Source organism: Nerophis ophidion, linkage group LG08 (assembly GCF_033978795.1).
Source record: "Nerophis ophidion isolate RoL-2023_Sa linkage group LG08, RoL_Noph_v1.0, whole genome shotgun sequence".
Taxonomy (NCBI): domain Eukaryota; kingdom Metazoa; phylum Chordata; class Actinopteri; order Syngnathiformes; family Syngnathidae; genus Nerophis; species Nerophis ophidion.
Window position 1 is genome coordinate 72,180,323 of NC_084618.1, and position 20,186 is coordinate 72,200,508.

Consider the following 20,186-nt stretch of genomic DNA (forward strand, 5'->3'; position numbering starts at 1 on the left):
GCCAATGGATCCAACACAGTCGCGAGAGTCCAGTCCAAAGCGGATCCAACACAGCAGCGAGAGTCCCGTTCACAGCGGAGCCAGCAGGAAACCATCCCAAGCGGAGGCGGATCAGCATCGCGGAGATGTCCCCAGCCGATACACAGGCGCGCGGTACATGGCCACCGGATCGGACATAGAAGAAAAAGAAAAGAAACGGCAGATCAACTGGTCTAAAAAGGGAGTCTATTTAAAGGCTAGAGTATACAAATGAGTTTTAAGGTGAGACTTAAATGCTTCTACTGAGGTGGCATCTCGAACTGTTACCGGGAGGGCATTCCAGAGTACTGGAGCCCGAACGGAAAACGCTCTATAGCCCGCAGACTTTTTTTGGGCTTTGGGAATCACTGACAAGCCGGAGTCCTTTGAACGCAGATTTCTTGCCGGGACATATGGTACAATACAATTGGCAAGATAGGATGGAGCTAGACCGTGTAGTATTTTATACATAATTCATTATTTAATGGATGCTACAGAATGTGCTATTGTTTATCATGTATTCATTTATTATTCATGATCGACGCTGTAATGTCAAATATCATTTGTCCAGAATTTAATTTTTTCATCTATTATTCAATAATTTTGTCTAATATGATTTACTCTGAATGTGAATTAATTTATCATTATTTAATATATAATGTGATTGGTACAATTTATCCATAATTTCATTTATTTAAGATTTTGCAATAAACAACAATGTCTGTTACTCTTAATGGATGTCACAATGTTTAATAACATTTATCATAAACTGATTTATTGTTATTGAAAGGATGTCACAGTGTCTGAAGTCACATATCCAGAATTAATTCATTTAGTGGGAGCCAATGTATGCCAGTGTGCCTGAATTTATTCATTGTTATTCAATAGAAGCAACGGGGTCTGATATCACTTATCCTGAATTCATTCATTTAGTATTATCTAATTATTGAAATTGTTTGATATAATTCAACATGAATTGACTAATTAGCGTTCAGTGGATGTCATAATATCTGATATAATTTATCCTGAATTTTTTCAATATTCCTAATTGATGATCTGGTGTCTGATATAATTTGTACTGAATGTTATTTTTGTAATCAATAATTGCCAGTTTCTGATATTTTATTGATCTGTTATCATATACTGTAAAATTATTTAATGAATACCACAGTGTCTGATATAATTTGTCCCTAATTTAATTAATTTATACTTTTTCTATGAAAAACAGTGTCTGATGTCATTTACTTTGGATATCTTGTATTTATCTACCTACTCAACCACAATCTTGATGTCAGTCTTGTTTACGGTGCATACGTAAGTGAACAAACCATCAGGAAGTTCTGAGACAAGCAAAAGGTAGAACAAAATAAGCTCAGCGTCTTTCCTTTTTTGTTAAACCTGTGATGTACTTCAATGTAACTTTATCATTTTTCTGCAACTCCAGGATGGGTCTAATTCTTGTGGATTATAACAGAGAGACTGAAGCGCAATCGTCACTCTGGAAAAATATTTCATCCTGTATTGTACAGATGAATAATTATCAGAAAAATATGTTTACCTGACTCTTTTTGTCCCCATCAAACAAGGCCAGAGGCCAAATCTGAGTTGTCAATTTGTCAAAGACTTCATGAGACTCTCAGCTCTTACCTCGTTGTCATCGTCTCTGCAGACATTTCCAATATTATTATTTTTTACACTTTTACATCCATCCATTCATTCATTTTCTACCGCCTGTCCCTCTCAGGGTCGCGGGAAATCAATCAATCAATCAAAGTTGACTTTTATAGCCCCTTGTAACAAATCCTTAAGGGCTGCTGACATCCTCGGCTCAGATCATCATGGGAACAACGAGAAACCCTGGAAAAAACATTCCTGGAGTTTGGTTCTTTTATGAATTTATTATGGGTCTACTGAAGATGTGACCACTTTCTGCTGGGTCAAAAGTATACATACAGCAATGTTAATATTTGGTTACATGTCTCTTGGCAAATTTCAATGCAATAAGGCGCTTTTCGTTGCCATCCACAAGCTTCAGATTTAATTTTTGACTACTCTTGACAAATGTGGTGCAGTTCAGCTAAATGTATTGGTTTTCGGACATGGACTTGTTTATTCCGCATTGTTTACAAGTTTAAGTCAGGACTTTGGGAAGGCTATTCTAAAAACTTAATTCTAGCCTGATTTAGCCATTCCTTTACCCCTTTTGATGTGTGTTTGGGGTCATTGTCCTGTTGAAACACCCAACCGCGCTCAAGACCCAACCTCCGGGCTGATGAATTAAAGTTGTCCTGAAGAATTTGGAGGTAATCCTCCTTTTTCATTGTCCCATTTACTCTCTGTAAAGCACCAGTTCCTTTGGCAGCAAAACTGGCCAAGAACATAATACTACCACCACCATGCTTGACGGTAGGTGTGGTGTTTAAAGGCCTCACCTTTTCTCCTCAAACATATTGCTGGGTATTGTGGCCAAACAGCTAAAATGTTGTTACTTTCCTGCAGAAAGGCTTATCTTTGTCTATGTGATCAGCAGCAAACTTTAGACAAGCCTTAAGGGTTCATCTCTGGAGCAATTGATTCCTTCTTGCATGGTAGCCTCTGTCGATGGCGATGCAAAACACTCTTGACTATGGACACTGACACCTGTGTTCCAGCAGCTTCCCATTCATTGCAGACCTGCTTTTTGGTGGTTCTTAGTTGACTCTTGATCATCCGGACCAATGATCTCTCAGCAGCAGGTGATAGCTTGCGTTTTCTTCCTGATTGTGGCAGTGACAAAACTGTGCCATGCACTTTATACTTACGAACAATTGTCTGCCCAGTTGCTCTTTGATACGGCTCCAAGTCACTTTCCTGACTGGTTCAAGTCAATGATTCGTTTTTTTCAGATCTGTGCTGAGTTCCTTTGACTTTCCCATCGTTGCGTTTGTAACCGAGTCTACTGACTGTATCACATGAGCCCGATTTAAATGGGCTCAGAGAAGTCAACAGGTGCCGTCAATCATAATCACTCACATGAAGTTAAGAAGCCATGCCATGAAGCTAATTCGATTTAATTGTAACTTTTCTACATCAAAATGATAATGTATGCCTCTGTATGTATATGTTTTACCCAGCAGATTTTCAGTAGACCCACAATAAATTCATAAAAGACCCAAACTTCATGAATGTTTTTTGTGACAAACAAGTATGAGCTCCAATCACTCTATCACAAAAACATAAGAGTTGTAGAAATTATTGGAAACTCAAGACAGCCATGACATTATATTCTTTACAAGTGTATGTAAACTTTAATGTTTTTTTGTATTGGTTGATTTATCTTTTTTCTTTAAACCCTAAAATAAAAATATTGTGTAACTAAACTGTTAGTTCTTTATCTATTGCAACACTGCACTTGCTCTATATTCCAATTTGACGATTTAAAAAAAATACAAGTATGATAGTTTTCACATTACATTCATATCCGAAACTATATTTCAATTTGTAAAAACTGCATTTGACTGATTGTGTTACCGTCGCCTTGAGCCGCATCTGAGGGGGAGACTTGAACGAATAACAGCATCTTCTTTCCATCCCCTGCTCCAGCTTTGTCTGGGCAAAACGCCACCTAAACCTGTGGCGGCAAAAACATTTAATCAATGCTATTTGGAAAAAACACAGTATAATATTGTGATCTTGAATAAAAGCTAAGTTTAACTCCTTTGTGGTTCCTGTTGTGCATGGTGGCAGCACACCTGAACAACATCAAAAGTGTGAGGATAACTTCCTGCACCAAACAAGGAGGAAACTTCCCGGTTTCTTGAAACTGGCGTCCAAAGTCTGGCTCAGGGGCCATTTGTGGCACAAAGTAGTAATATGGTGTTCATTAACAGTTACTAATGTATTTGTAAATAATTAAGAAATAGTTATGAATTACTTCATTTCAAAGAAATCACTATTGAGTACAAACAACATATAACATATTGAACTTTAAAAATGTGTAGCATGATATTTTTACAGCAGATTTGGGGGAAGCGCACATTTTTTGAGGTCATTTAATATAGTGTGCGCACATACAATACACACAACACAAAGATGCGATGTTGCATGGTTGGGATGCGCATCATTGTCTTATCTGGCATTCTTCGCAATGCTAAATTCTCGTTTGGATTAAAAGTTAAATCACAAAAACACAGTGCACCTCCACCTCAACATGTGCTGGTGAACAAAACATACTCAGCTGGTAACACAATAAATTCATGTTTAATACAAGAAAGTGTTAACGTAAGCATTCTTCTCTTTTGTCCCCCCCATATCTTTCAAATTTAAACATTGGTTCATATTAAATTACAGGGTCATGCATTTCTTTTAAAACTATCTGTGAGGACAACAGCATTTAACACAATAAAGCATTTTAAAATAGAACCCTCTAAAAAATAAATACCCATTCCAAAAAAATAGAAGCTCCCTTTTCTTTCTGTACGTCACTAGATCAGAGATCCATGTGCCGAGAGGGGTCGACACATTTGTTGTCATTGCTGAGATGGATCATCAGCACTTTAGGCTGGAAAAGTGTGTGAATGGTTGTGTACATGTTGTCATCATCAGTCATAGCTGCCTCTGTGATGTGACATAAACAAACTGTCATGGCAAAATAAAAATAAAAACTGTCACGGCGTTGAAGCAAGTGTCTTTCCTTTGCTATGTCGCGACAATTTCCCACTTTCTCGCGGTTAAACCTGTGATTTAGCATATTCCTAAAGTTCCAATTTATTTCAAATATATACAGGCTGGAAATAGTTTAGCCTGCAGACCCACAGGGGGCAGTGTTCCAGCAAAGTCAATGGTAAGAAACAAGAAACTGCTAACATTTTAAGCATTAGCCGCACAAGAAAAACGTTATTTATTTTCATTATTTATACAGCATAGCCAGATAGGGTAGAATAAACTTTGCTATTCTGGATAATAGTTACTTAAAAGCTGTAAAACAACATTGCACGGTTCCTGCTGGTTCCTTTACCTCATTGGATCTCTGTTGCCTCTACAGGCAGGGAGTGGCATTGCAAGATATGATAGAATGGGATTCAGCTAGTTTAGGCATTAGAAAATGTAAAATTTCTTTAAAAAAGAAAATAAGTGAGGTATTTTGTCTTTATCAAATATTTATATTGTGTGTAAATATATGTATATTTAGTGTCATGAAATAACAAAATTACTCAAATACAGTATATAATTCGTATTGACACAAATATAAGACAACCCTGAATATAAAATGATGGCTTTTTTCAATTAAAAATATTTGTAATCATGTTTTAATATCGGTAAAATCATATTTAACTCGTCATATTTCATTTAAATGTCGTATATTGGGGTCACTACGGTATACTGCTTTGTTATCGGTTTTAAATCAGCAAGGTATTAGGGTGATTTGAATATTGTGCTTTCGACATAGCAAAAGCGGACTCTTTCCTTCTGGCCGTGACGTACATAGCAAGGAAATGATTGAAACGCTACACTTACATGAATGAACCTGAGAATTTGCCAGCACGATGCTTTTAAACTCGAGGCTCATCAAAGACAGAGCCTCTTGCAAAATTAAATATCATAACCGGTAAAAAAAAAAAGAGGTGCAGGAAAAGGATATATAAAGTGGTTGTCACTGTGAGGCCTGCAGCTGAGTGAGTGAGTCAGTAGGTTGGGGCAGAATAGTGTTTGGACAAGAGCTCCACACACAAAGTGGCAGCACATCTGCAGGAAATAAAAAATGATGGTAGAAGAACATCGATATCTCACAATGCCTGCCGACAAAAGCTCCGATCAAATGTGACGCCATCGCTGTGAAGAATAGAGCCTGAAGAAGAGGAGGAGGATGAAGAGGTTTCCTCGTCAACACATGAAGTGCTCATTTCCAGGCCCGATTACAAGGCCGGATTGTTATCCCTGAATGCTTCTTTGGACTGGGCCCTCAGTCCCCTGCAAAACAACAAGGCGCTGGTCAGTTGAAGTACAGCTCTTTGGTCAGCATGGAGACCACGCAGGGGATCTGCTTCTTCTCGCTGAAGCGCGGGTCTTCCGACCACGACTCGAAGCTGGTGGCCACCATGTAGTTGACGCGCGTCAGGATCTGCATGATCTCCAGCTGCTTGCCGAACTCGTTGAGGACGTTGCACAGCGCCTGCACGAACCAGGAGCCGCGGCCGGGGTTCCTCCACGAGTAGTAGCCTGCAACGGAACGCCGACGGTTAGAACGGTGGCTACGGCTCAGAGATCACCGGGTGGGGAAATGGTACCTGGCACGGTGGAGTAGGCGAAGAGGAAGTCAGCCTCGACAGGGATCTTATGTCTCGGGTTGGCGTCTGTTTCCATGGTATCATTCGGCGGACCCGAATCCGTTTGTATGCCGTCATCAAACTCAGAACCCCGACAAGCCTGGTGGTGTCATTCCCTTGACTGTTTACCATCAACTTCTGACACCACATCTATGAGATGGGGTCTCACCTGAATGAAGAAGAGTTTGGGCTTCCCCACCAAGCTCTTGCACATGTCCCCCCTGAACAGAGACGTCATGGTCTTGATAGGCATGGCTCCGTCGGTGCCATAGATCATGCCCTCCTCGCCGTGGCTTAGCAGGATGCAGGCGAAACACGAGCTGTCGCTGTGGTCTTCCTCCGAGGCTAGGACACACACAAACACACACTTTTCACACACGGTTTGCCATATATGTATTTGTATGATACTATAATAACTGTATTTCATGCAGTTGTATGCATTGTAACTCTGCTGCAAATTGCAAGGTGGTACGCATTAGAAGTGAAAGATGGGAAGTGTGTCCTGCATCATACATTTACTCGAGTCGGTAATCACATACATACAAGACGCTAAAATGTGGTTATGCGTGTCAAATAAAGCACTTTGCTTTCCTGCACAAGAACAACTAATCTTTTAGTTTCTGTTATGAAAATGGACAAAGAAAATAAGTTGGATTGGACCAACAATCACAATATTTATTTATTAGTAGGACTTACTTAACATGACGTTAGTTTATTTGCACAAGCAGGTGTTTGAAGTTATATTTAGGCATAGCAACCACAAAAGAACACAAACCAATGTGATCTCTTGTCCTTTTCTAACGTTTTGTTCTGCTCTCAAACACTACTAATATAGAAGAGAATAAACTTGAATGCATCACAGAAAGTTTCTAAAACAAATCAAATGTTCAAACATTTTACAAAGTGATCGCTGCAAAAACAAGCATGGTCCGATTGTATTCCACAATATGAGAAAAGTGATATGTTTAAGAGCCATTTCCTTTAACGCACTTTCTTTTCCCCCCGACTTTTTTACCTTTATGAACCACTTTTTTCGGACTCTATGAAAGCTCTTCCCTATTTCTCTATCCGAAATGATTGGAACAGCCAAGAAAAGAACAGCAATACAACATTTTCTGCTTTAACTCTACACTCACTCGCTTTATTGCTACGCTCAAGCTGCTTGACCATCGTGTCGAAGAAGAAAAACGGCTATGATGTCACATTCAACCCAACAATTTCCCGTGTAGATAATGTACAGTACATGATACATGTGTAAACACTACTCTCTTCAATGATGAACTGACTCTTGCGTTTACTTCGCTGTTGATGTCTTGTGATTCAGCTCTCAATGTAATGATGTCATGATGCAGCGCTCTATGTAAACCCTGGGCATCCCTGTCCATTAATTCATTACAGTGATGTAATGAGCATTACAAATGTGTTTCCACTATTCTTTTTTAGTGCTAGACTGGCAACATATAGTATTAGTCTATTTTTGCAAAGAAATGTTTTTTGGGGTGATCTGTTTCTGTTGCAAAATGTGTACAACATTATCAAAATTACAATTTGTGTAATAAATGTTCAATTTCCAAATTGGGAGTTACATTTTGTTTGTTAGAAACTATGCAATTGCAACCCACATCAGCAGGAAGACTGTTTCATGAAAAGCGCCACAGAAAACATTGATTTTACTCAAAACAAGGAGAATAGAGATAATTGTTTTTGCGTCTGAACTCTTCATATGTAAAACATGTTTTGGCATTTTTAAATGACATGCACATGGGTCATGGCAAATTAGATTATGTCATCCAGACCGACAGACCTCATTGTTGCATCTCATTGCATCTAATTATCATTACACATTTCATGCTATTTAAACATATTGGCCTTTGAAGGGTTAAACAAACAAAAATACAACTAGTATTTGATATGTAAGAAATAGGTTCAAAGGTTGTAAAATGTGAGTGATTTAGAATAACCCAGGGGTCATATTACGATTTTTTTTCTACATCTAAAACACTTCCATGTGGTCTATAAAACATGTAATGATGGTTCTTTGGTCAAAATATTGCATTGATAATGTTTTACAGACCAGCTTCAAACCGCTTTCTGACCATCTCTTCAGGATGCGTCGTTTTGTGGGCCGTCTTATTTAAGTGCCTCCCGTCATCTTTGTTGTCGTTTTTCACGCTTCCATAAGGAGTTTACTGACAGATACCAGTTAGAACTATATGCCGCTTTGTTTTAAAATTGGCAACAGAGAAGGATACATGTGCATGTACGAGACAGTCTGCCCCACAACAAGAGGACAGAAAAAAATTAAGGAAAAATAAGGAGGCTCAATCTTAATACTGACAATGCCGATGTTATTAAAATTTGCATAAACAAAAAAGTCACAATCCCTGACATGTCTTGTTTCATAATAAAAAAAATTGGACTGTGTGATACTATTCCACTCCAGTCCTGTAGGTGGTGGTAATGTGCATTACAAAGTGGGAGCCCAATGCCAAAAACAGCAAGTGGGCTTTTCAGACGTCTAAATGCTGAATCAATGAATAACCACTTTTAAACACAAAGGAAACAAATTCTCTCTTGCAACCCACATTTACTATATTTTGTAGAAATAAGTTTGTAGTTTTGTGCACTCTTTCGCTAACCAACAGTGAAAAAAACGTTATTGCATTCATGTTAGTATGTATTTTCCCCACCCTCTCTGAGGAGACGCTCCATCCTCTCGCAGGTCTGATCATTGTAGATGAAGACGTCGAAGCCCAAACTTTTGAAGCACTTGAACAGCTCGCCGGCGTCGCGGTCCGTCCCGTTGCGTACATTCATCCCTATACGTTAAAGTAGAAAGTACTGTATGTTGTCGCCGTGAGCTTAGCAAAACGTTTGTCTCACCCGTCTTTTCATCAAAGTTTTTGTTGTTGATGATGATGCACTTGCCCACTCGCCGGTGGCTCATCTTATACTGGAATGTTGGTGAGACAATTCTGTAATGGCTTTCAGAAGAGTAGTCCTGCTCCCGCGTCTGGCCATCCTTATTCTTCTTGCTAAATGGAGTCACACACGCGCCACTTGAAGCATTATTTCAACACATTTTAAAATATTGCCATTTGTTTTGATTAGTGCTGTCAAATGATTCATTTCAGATCAATCAAGTCAGTCACACTTTTGAATTGAATTGGAATTAATCATAGATTATTACTGCACAAACAACACTGGGTGACAAATATAATGTACATACAAACATACATACATGCTGTACATACAGAGGTATATTCATACATACGCACATACTGTACATACATGGTGTTCATACAGAGGTATATTCATCCATCCATCCATCCATTTTCTACCGCTTATTCCCTTTGGGGTCGCTGGTGCCTATCTCAGCTACAATCGGGCGGAAGGCGGCGTACACCCTGGACAAGTCGCCACCTCATCGCATAGATACATGCTGTTCATACAGAGGTATGTTCATACATACGCACATACATACATGCTGTTCATACAAACGTATATTCATACATACGCACATACATACATGCTGTTCATACAGAGGTTTATTCATACACACGCTCATACATACATGCTGTTATACAGACGTATATTCATACATATGCACATACATACTGCTCATACAGAGGTATATTCATACATACGCACATACATACATGCTGTTCATACGGATGTATATTCATACATACGCACATACATACAGGCTGTTCATACAGAGGTATATTCATACAGATGCACATACATACATGCTGTTCATACAGAAGTATATTCATACAGATGCACATACATACATGCTGTTCATACAGAGGTATATTCATACAGATGCACATACATACATGCTGTTCATAGAGGTATATTCATACAGATGCACATACATACAGGCTGTTCATACAGAGGTATATTCATACAGATGCACATACATACATGCTGTTCATACAGAGGTATATTCATACATACGCACATACATACATGCTGTTCATACAGAGGTATATTCATACATATGCACATACATACAGAGGTATATTCATACAGACGCACATACATACAGAGGTATATTCATACAGACGCACATACATACAGTACATGCTGTTCATACAGAGGTATATTCATACAGATGCATATACATACATGCTGTTCATACAGAGGTATATTCATACAGACGCACATACATACAGTACATGCTGTTCATACAGACGTATGTTCATACATTCGCACATACATACATGCTGTTCATACAGAGGTGTATTCATACATAGAAACATACGCACGCACGTACATACATACACACAGTACATACATCCAAACTCATATTTCCTGTACAAACATTACTATATACTTTACATACACATGCACATATACATATATGCCCTCATGCATATAATCACCTTTCATCAAACATATATTAACATTTGCCCCGACCCGTCTATCCACTTCACTAACTGGTTCTTTGCTATAATTTTTGGTATCATATTTGTATATATTGTATTTGCTGATGTTGTTCTGTTGTTGTTGTTATCTCTGTCTGTCTTATGCCCCTCTTGTCCCCGCAATTTACCCCTTTGTCTTCTTTTTTTTCTTCCGGTGCTGTCCGGCTGCGCCAAACACTAAATATATTAATTTAATAAAGTCACAAACAAATAAGGCAGCAAAAGAAGTATCACATACTTCTCTTTTGCAAAGCAAATCTGCACAGCAGATATGGGAATCTACATAACCAATATGATTCGCCTGAGTGGCTGGACAGGACATGTTTTTAAGGAAAAAAAAAAAGTCAAATATTTGGACACAATTGCAATTTTGAACACTGTCTAAAATGCACATCATTTATTTGCTCAGACCTTGCTCAAAACAGCTTTATCTAAAGTTTGAGGGTGTACTTTGAAGTAAAGGATGGCAGTTAGTGCACAAGTCGGAGTCTCCTCACTCATCCTTGCATTGGCGTATGCATTGACCTGACCACTGACCATACAGCAACCTGTGCCTCCTTTCAACCTTACATGGTTACGGTAAAGGAGCATGTACAATCAAAACAAATGACTTGATTAATATGTGCATGTACATAAGTAATGGAATTGTTTTGTGATTATTCAAGAGTTAACGCGTTATGACAGCACTAGTTTTGATACACCGCATTGGATTGCCTTTAGCACAAGTTTCCGCTCTAATAAGACGCCATACTGTTTATCACAACACAAGCTTGCTGCAGACATGGCATCTGTAAAGCCTGGGTTTACAGTTGAGTTTCAAAAGAAAAAAGTACGGATGTAATTTGTTGCATGTGTTTCGATTTTCCCTGAGAAAAACTGATGCGCCGTTAATTATACTGCATAGGTTGGACTTACTTGAATGTCTCTTTCACTTTCACTTTAGTTGAATCACCGTACTGTTCGGTACACACATTTAGGGGTCTGTAAACATTTTTAAAGTTTAATTGAAAAACATGGCCACCAACAAGCAAAACATCTTTGGGACCTTGCATCTAAGTGTCCATGAGTCATTGACCATTTGTATGATGATTATAAAACTCTCAAGATATATTTATTACGTGAATGATAGCATGTCCTGCGAAGCATTTTGACTACAACCCAATGGGGACGCTGCAAATGTGTTTTGTTTTTTTCCATCTCTGTATATTAAGGTATATTAGGTTAAATAAAAAATCATATTTTAAAAATGATTTGGTATAAAATATAGAAATTATATTTGTTTCGCAACACTAAATTGGCCTTAGTGTGTGAATGGGAGTGTGAATGTTGTCTGTCTATCTGTGTTGGCCCTGCGATGAGGTGGCGACTTGTCCAGGGTGTACCACGCCTTTCGCCCGAATGCAGCTGATAGGCTCCAGCAACCCCCGCGACCCCGAAAGGAACAAGCGGTAGAAAATGGATGGATGGATATTTGTACAAATAAAAGCCTTAAACTTAATAGTCACCTGATCCATTCTGCTGATGAGTAAATATGTCTTTGGCCACTAAACGAGGAACAGTAATGTTACATTAGAACAGTGTTTTTCGAAATGTTTTGAGCCAAGGCACATTTTTTGCATTGAAAAAATCCGGAGGCACACAACCAGCAGAAATAATTAAAAAACAAAACTCAGTTGACAGTAAAAATTAATTGTCGAAATTGTTGTATATGACTTTAAACCATAACCAACCATGTATCACTATGGCTCTTGTCTCAAAGTAGGTGTTCTGTTACCACCTGTCACATCACGCCGTGACTTATTTAAAATGTTTTGCTGTTTTTCTGTGTGTAGTGTTTTAGTTCTTGTCTTGCACTCTATTTTGGTGGATTTTTCTCTTGTTTTGGTATTTCCCTGTTGCCGTTTCATGTCTTCCTTTGAGCGATATTTCCCGCATCTACTTTGTTTTAGCAATCAAAAATATTTCAGTTGTTTTTATCCTTCTTTGTGTGGACATTGTTGATTGTCATGTCATTCATTGTGGACGCCGTCTTTGCTCAACAGTAAGTCTTTGCTGTCGTCCAGCATTCTGTTTTTGTTTACTTTTTAGCCAGTTCTGTTTTAGTTTTGTTCTGTATAGCCTTTCCTAAACTTCAATGTCTTTTCTTAGGGGCACTCACCTTTTGTTTATTTTTGGTTAAAGCATCAGACACCTTTTTACCTGCACGCTGCTTACCGCTGTTTCTAACATCTACAAAGCAATTAGCTACGGACTGCCACCTACTGATATAGAAGAGTATTACACGGTTACTCTGGCGAGCTCTAGACAGCACCGACACTGAACAACAACACATAATTTGCAGACTATTATTACTGGTTTGCAAAAAATATTTTTAACCTAAATAGGTGAAATTAGGTAATCTCCCACAGCACACCAGACTGTATCTCATGGCACACTAACGTCCCGCGGCACAGTGGTTGAAAAACACAGCATTAGAATAAAAACAATATAAAATAAGTTAAGAAAATTATTCAAAACAAATTAGGGACTGCAGAAATTATATGAGTCAAATGATAATTTATTAATACTTGAATACTAGCACAGTCACTCCTTCTAGTGTAACAAAAAACCAGAACAACTACTTACTCAGAGACCAAAAAGTACATATGCATTCCAAAAAGGCATAAACCTGATGGCCAAATTTGGTCGCGGTTGTCCACCTTCAGCTTAAATAGAATCCTCAAACATTTCCTCCAAGTTTGGATATTTAATAAAAGAAAGTAGTAAAAACTTGAAGATTAGCACATGTAGGAACCGTTAGGGTCACTATTCTGCCATGTTTTCGTATTCTTTGGCAGATGCGTCCAGATGGCGGCGTGTTCCAGAAGAGCCTGGTCGTGGGGTCAACAATGGCTGGCCAAAGCCACCCCCCTGGTCAGATTCTATTCTATCAAACATGTGATTTGACGCCCGGCCCCCTCCCACCTCCAAATTGTGCCAACATACTGTACCAAACAATCGAGGGTGGGCAAAGAGCAGTTTGGGGTTGGCAGGGCGTGGCGCTACGAGGAGTGTCTTACCTGGGTTCGTCATTAAGCGCTACGCCACTCTGCATCTGCAAAAGAGTATGTTGCTCCAGATATTTTTTTTTGGCTGAGTGCTAGGATACTGACATGCTCTCTGTGCTGGATGAAGAACCCGACTGGGCCGGCGGGTGCCCACAAACGGAAGTGGGGGGGAGGGAGGGGGCTGCGGGTGGGGTGGGGGGGTGAGCAGCGCACTGTTGAGCCCCCTTCCCTGAGTCAGCAACTTCACCATAGCACCAGTGCTTTCTAAAGGACTATTGACACGAGGGCCCTCCACCTCACGCCGGGGTCAACAAGGATAGTGGTTGGTTGAGAATGACTAACTTAACAATACTTTTAATTATTTACTTTTTAATTAGCAGTAATCATAACAGAGTAATGAAACTGGTTTAGTTGGTTTCCAACATGCTTCACAAAGTAAATTACATTTCTACAATTACATAATTCAACACATCTAAAAATAACTAGGAAAAAGCAGAACTTAATAGTAATATACAGTGGGGCAAAAAAGTATTTAGTCAGCCACCGATTGTGCACGTTCTCCCACTTAAAATGATGACAGAGGTCTGTAATTTTCATCATAGGTACACTTCAATTGTGAGAGACAGAATGTGAAAAAAAAATCCAGGAATTCACATTGTAGGAATTTTAAAGAATGTATTTGTAAATTATGGTGGAAAATAAGTATTTGGTCACTTCAAACATGGAAGATCTCTGGCTCTCACAGACCTGTGACTTCTTCTTTAAGAAGCTCTTATGTCTTAAACTCGTTACCTGTATTAATGGAACCTGTTTGAACTCGTTATCTGTATAAAAAACACCTGTCCACAGCCTCAAACAATCTGACTCCAAACTCCACTATGGCCAAAACCAAAGAGCTGTCAGAAGGACACCAGGAAAAGAATTGTAGACCTGCACCAGACTGGGAAGAGTGAATCTACAATAGGCAAGCAGCTTGGTGTGAAAAAATCAACTGTGGGAGCAATTATCAGAAAATGGAAGACATACAAAACCACTGATAATCTGCCTCGATCTGGGGATCCACGCAAGATCTCATCCCGTGGGGTCAAAATGATCATGAGAACGGTGAGCAAAAATCCCAGAACCACACGGGGGGACCTAGTGAATGACCTGCAGAGAGCTGGGACCAAAGTAACAAAGGTTACCATCAGTAACACACTACGCCGACAGGGGATCAAATCCTGGAGTGCCGGACGTGTCCCCCTGCTAAAGCCAGTGCATGTCCAGGCCCGTCTGAAATTTGCCAGAGAGCACATGGGAGAATGTCATGTGGTCAGATGAAACCAAAATAGAACTTTTTGGTATAAACTCAACTCGCCGTGTTTGGCGGAACAAGAATACTGAGTTGCATCCCAATAACACCATACCTACTGTGAAGCATGGGGGTGGAAACATCATGCTTTGGGGCTGTATTTCTGCTAAGGGGACAGGACGACTGATCCGTGTTAAGGAAAGAATGAATGGGGCCATGTGTTGTGAGAATTTGAGCCAAAACCTCCTTCCATCAGTGAGAGCTTTGAATGGCTGACCAAATACTTATTTTCCACCATAATTTACAAATAAATTATTTAAAATTCCTACAATGTGAATTCCTGAATGTTTTCCCCCACATTCTGTCTCTCACAGTTGAAGTCTACCTATGTTGAAAATTACAGACCTCTGTCATCATTTTAAGTGGGAGAACTTGCACAATTGTTGGCTGACTAAATACTTGTTTGCCCCACTGTATGTATCAATAATACGAGACTCTCATTTAATTGTGTCAAAGAAATAAACTAAGTGTATAATAAATCAAATTATTTACTTTTAATAACTCCTACTATAATACGTAATACAATACTTAATACATTAATTAACATTTTGCACTACATTGTAAATTAGGAGGTTCAAGGTGCTGTTCAAGGTGCTGCTTATTGTCCATTCTTAACATGTACAAGACAATATAAGAACTGAAATTACATTTTCAGCACAGTTCCACTAAGAGCAGACATACATTACAGGGAGACAAGAACGGGACCGCCAACGGATTAGCCACTTATGGCGCGCCTTATATTTCTTTAACACAGGGGTTTCCAAACTTGTTCCACTATGGGCCGCAGAGTGAAAAATCGAAAGGATGCTTGGGCCCTTTTGACATTCTTCGCTTTTAAAAGCAGCAACATTTAAAAAAAAGAAAAGAAAAACAGCCTGCATGTCATCTTTGTGTTATTAGCATCAACATTTCAAAAGTTTCCCCATTACAATAATTACTTTTGCATTTTTCATTCCACTTTTTATGTTGTTTTTTTTTCAAACACATTCTCAGTAATATTACTTTTGAATACTAAAAAAAATTGTTGCGGGGTGCAAATTGCGCCAGGGCCGTACTTTGGACACCAAAATGGCCCTTAATTTAATGCACATATAACAACTGAATTTACGATGCACATTGAATAATTTTGAGTGCAACTGCAGTTGACTTAATTTTGAAGTCAACAAAAATGGAGCTGTTTGGCCACAATACCCGGCAATATGTTTTGAGGAGAAAAGGTGAGGCCTTTAATCCCAGGAACAACATTCCTAACGTCAAGTATGATGGTGGTGGTAGTATTATGCTCTGGGTCTGTTTTGCTGCCAATGAAAATGGTGCTTTACAGAGACTAAATGAGACAATGAAAAAGGAGGGTTACCTCCAAATTCTTCAGGACAACCTAAAATCATCCGCCCTGAGGTTGGGTCTTGGGCGCAGTTAGGTGTTCCAACAGAACAATGACCTCAAACTCATATCAAAAGTGGTAACGGAATGGCTAAATCCGGCTCGAATTAAAGTTTTAGAATGGCCTTCCAAAAGTCCGGATTTAAACGTGTGGACAATGCTGAAGAAACAAGTCCATGTCAGAAAACCAACAAATTTAGCTGAACTGCACCAATTTTGTCAAAAGGAGTGTTCAAAAATTCAACCAGAAGCTTGCCAGAAGCTTGTGGATGGCTACCAAAAGCACTTTATTGCAGTAAAACTTGCCAAAGGACACGTAACCAAATATCAACATTGCTGTATGTACGTATACTTTCATGAATGTTTTTTGTGACCAACAAGTATGTGCTCCAATCACTCTATCACAAACAAATAAGAGTTGTAGAAATTATTGGAAACTCAAGACAGCATGTTATCATGTTCTTTACAAGTGCATGTAAACTTTTGACCACAACTGTATATGAATACGATTGAAAAAATATTTGAAAATGGCAAAGGAACTTGCATTTTGTTAAAAAAAAATATTTCAAAGATATATTTGAAAATATTATAATAATAAATATCAAAATCACTTTTTTTTTCTTGTCTTTATTTACTTCTTGGGTCCTGATTAATGTGAAGGGCTACCAGCTTGATACACACTTAAATAAATGGCCAGAAATAGCCAATTCGCGCAATTTACCTTTAATAAATAAATCTCTATATATAAAAAAAATGGGTATTTTTGTTTGTCACTCCGTCGTACATTTATTTTCCTTTTACGGAAGGTTTTTTGTAGAGAATAAATGATGAGAAAACACTTAATTGAACGGTTTAAAAAAGGAGAAAACACGAAAAAAATGAAAATTAAATTTTGAAACATAGTTTATCTTCAATTTCGACTTTTTAAAATTCAAAATTCAACCGAAAAAAATGAAGATAAAAACTAGCTAATTTGAATCTTTTTGAAAAAATAAAAAAAATAATTTTTGGAACATCATTAGTAATTTTTCCTGATTAAGATAAATTTTAGAATTTTGATGACATGTTTTAAATAGGTTAAAATCCAATCTGCAATTTGTTATAATACAAAACAAATTGGACCAAGCTATATTTCTAACAAAGACAAATCATTATTTCTTCTAGATTTTCCAGAATTTTTTTTTTTTGAAAGAAATTCAAAAGACTTTGAAATAAGATTTAAATTTGATTTTACAGATTTTCTAGATTTGCCAGAATATTTTTGGGGAATTTTAATCATAATAAGTTTGAAGAAATATTTCACAAATATTCTTCGTCGAAAAAACAGAAGCTAAAATGAAGAATTAAATGAAAATGTATTTATTATTCTTTACAATAATAAATAAAATACTTGGGGACGGCGTGGCGCAGTGGAAGAGTGGCCGTGCGCAACCCGAGCGTCCCTGGTTCAATTCCCACCTAGTACCAACCTCGTCACGTCCGTTGTGTCCTGAGCAAGACACTTCACCCTTGCTCCTGATGGGTTCTGGTTGGCGCCTTGCATGGCAGCTCCCTCCATCGGTGTGTGAATGTGTGTGTGAATGGGTAAATGTGGAAGTAGTGTCAAAGCGCTTTGAGTACCTTGAAGGTAGAAAAGCGCTATACAAGTACAACCCATTTATCATTTATTTATTTGAACATTGATTTAAATTGGCATAACCACAACACCAGGGGGAGCTCCACAAACCACGTTAAACCCAGATTTCGATCTAACAAAGGTCTTAACTCATTCCCTTTCTATGCCACATCAATATGGAATGCACTCCCAACAGGTATAAAAGTAAGTGCATCTCTAACCTCCTTCAAAACCGCTCTAAAACAACACCTCCAGGCAACTTCAACACTTTACTAATACCCTCCTCCATTCACATCCCATCTCCCCGGATTATAAACAACTCAAATGTACTTCTAATGTATATACTTGTTCTTATGCTATCTGAACTCACTATGTTCTCTGCTGGCTGTACATATCCTACTAAATAAGACCTACACTGTTTCAATGTCCACATTTCTCTGTTGATGCAATTGTTGATGACTGAAGTTCTGATATCAACCAAAGCTCCTCATCCCACCCCCCGGATTGTAAATAATGTAAATAATTCAATGTACATACTATGATGATTAACTTGTGTGATGACTGTATTATGTTGATAGTATATATTTGTACCATGAATTGATTAACGTGGACCCCGACTTAAACAAGTTGAAAAACTTATTCGGGTGTTACCATTTAGTGGTCAATTGTACGGAATATGTACTGTACTGTGCAATCTACTAATAAAAGTATCAATCAATCAATCAATCAGGAAGTAATTTAAAAGCTAAAAAGGTATATGTGTTTAAAAATCCTTAAATCATTTTTAAAGTTGTATTTTTTTCTCTAAAATTGTCTTTCTGAAAGTTATAAGAAGCAGAGTAAAATGATAACATTTATTTAAACAAGTCACCACCTCATCGCAGGGCCAACACAGATAGACAGACAACATTCACACTCACATCCACACACTAGGGCCAATTTAGTGTTGCCAATTAACCTATCCCCAGGTGCATGTCTTTGGAAGTGGGAGGAAGCCGGAGTACCCGGAGGGAACCCACGCAGTCACGGGGAGAACATGCAAACTCCACACAGAAAGATCCCGAGCCTGGGATTGAACCCAGGACTGCAGGACCTACTCCTGTTTTGCTTTTCCCTCGATCCTAATCATTACATTGGTACAAAAGCGTGCAGCGCCATCTTGTGCCCAGGCGGTGATTAGAATAAACAAATGCAACACCCCTTTATCACCGGAAATTGGGGTTGACTAATGTTGGAAGTGAAAGTTCTTCTGTGGTGTCTACTCACCCAAAAAGTAGAAACCTCCCCTTGCGGTCAGGTTTGGCGTCTGTAGCGTCACTCGTCCGTTCTTCTTCCTCATCTTCAGGTCCGAGTTCAGTCTTCTTAACAGGTTCTCCAGCCATTTTGCCGCTAGCACAGGTTTAGCTAACTTAGTCTTACAGTCATACAAACACCTGCACTGTGTCCGCTTCAGGAGTAGCTACGTATAATTAGTTTGTACTCACGCTGTGTCGCTGAGTCAAAAATATTGTCGTTTTGTGTTCCTTTATGGAAGTTTCACTTCCTCAAACAAAACACAGCTGAAACTTTTGCGTTCAAGTTTGACGGACTCTCCAAGGAACGTCATTACGTCAGAGGGTTACGTAAGCAACGTTACGTGCGCAATTGCCGCCATATTGGAACGGTACAACTCAGCCTAAAAGACTTGCAGTAAATTGTTCCTACCTCTGGGGACATTTTCAGAAAGCTGTGTTTGCTATTATGCTTATTATTTTAATATAATATTAATACAAAGCTCTGCCATAGCTTAGGACAGTGGTTCTCAACCTTTTTTCAGTGATATTAAAAGTTAAAGTTAAAGTACCAATGATTGTCACACACATACTAGATGTGGCGTAATTACCAGAGGTGGGTAGAGTAGCCAGAAATTGTACTCAAGTAAGAGTACCGTTACTTTCGAGATTTATTACTCAAGTAAAAGTAAGGAGTAGTCACCCAAATATTTACTTGAGTAAAAGTAAAAAGTATGTTGTGAAAAAACTACTCAATTACTGGGTA

At 38.6% G+C, this 20,186-nt stretch overlaps 1 protein-coding gene across 2 annotated transcripts; it reads right to left on the reverse strand.

The window, feature by feature from the left end:
* Positions 1-4,238: 4,238 nt before the first annotated feature.
* On the reverse strand, positions 4,239-19,781 carry casp7 (caspase 7, apoptosis-related cysteine peptidase). Of its 2 annotated transcripts, XM_061909615.1 has the most exons (7): positions 19,634-19,781; positions 19,416-19,538; positions 9,207-9,358; positions 9,014-9,142; positions 6,493-6,668; positions 6,285-6,423; positions 4,239-6,216 (listed from the first exon to the last, which is right to left on the reverse strand). In XM_061909615.1, the coding sequence occupies exons 2-7, from the start codon at positions 19,529-19,531 to the stop codon at positions 5,990-5,992; spliced, it is 939 nt and encodes a 312-aa protein (XP_061765599.1). In that variant the 5' UTR covers positions 19,532-19,538; positions 19,634-19,781; the 3' UTR covers positions 4,239-5,989. The 2 variants fall into 2 exon arrangements, with proteins under 2 accessions (XP_061765599.1, XP_061765600.1); XM_061909616.1 differs by having other exon boundaries at positions 19,416-19,753.
* Between the last annotated feature and the right edge of the window lie 405 nt (positions 19,782-20,186).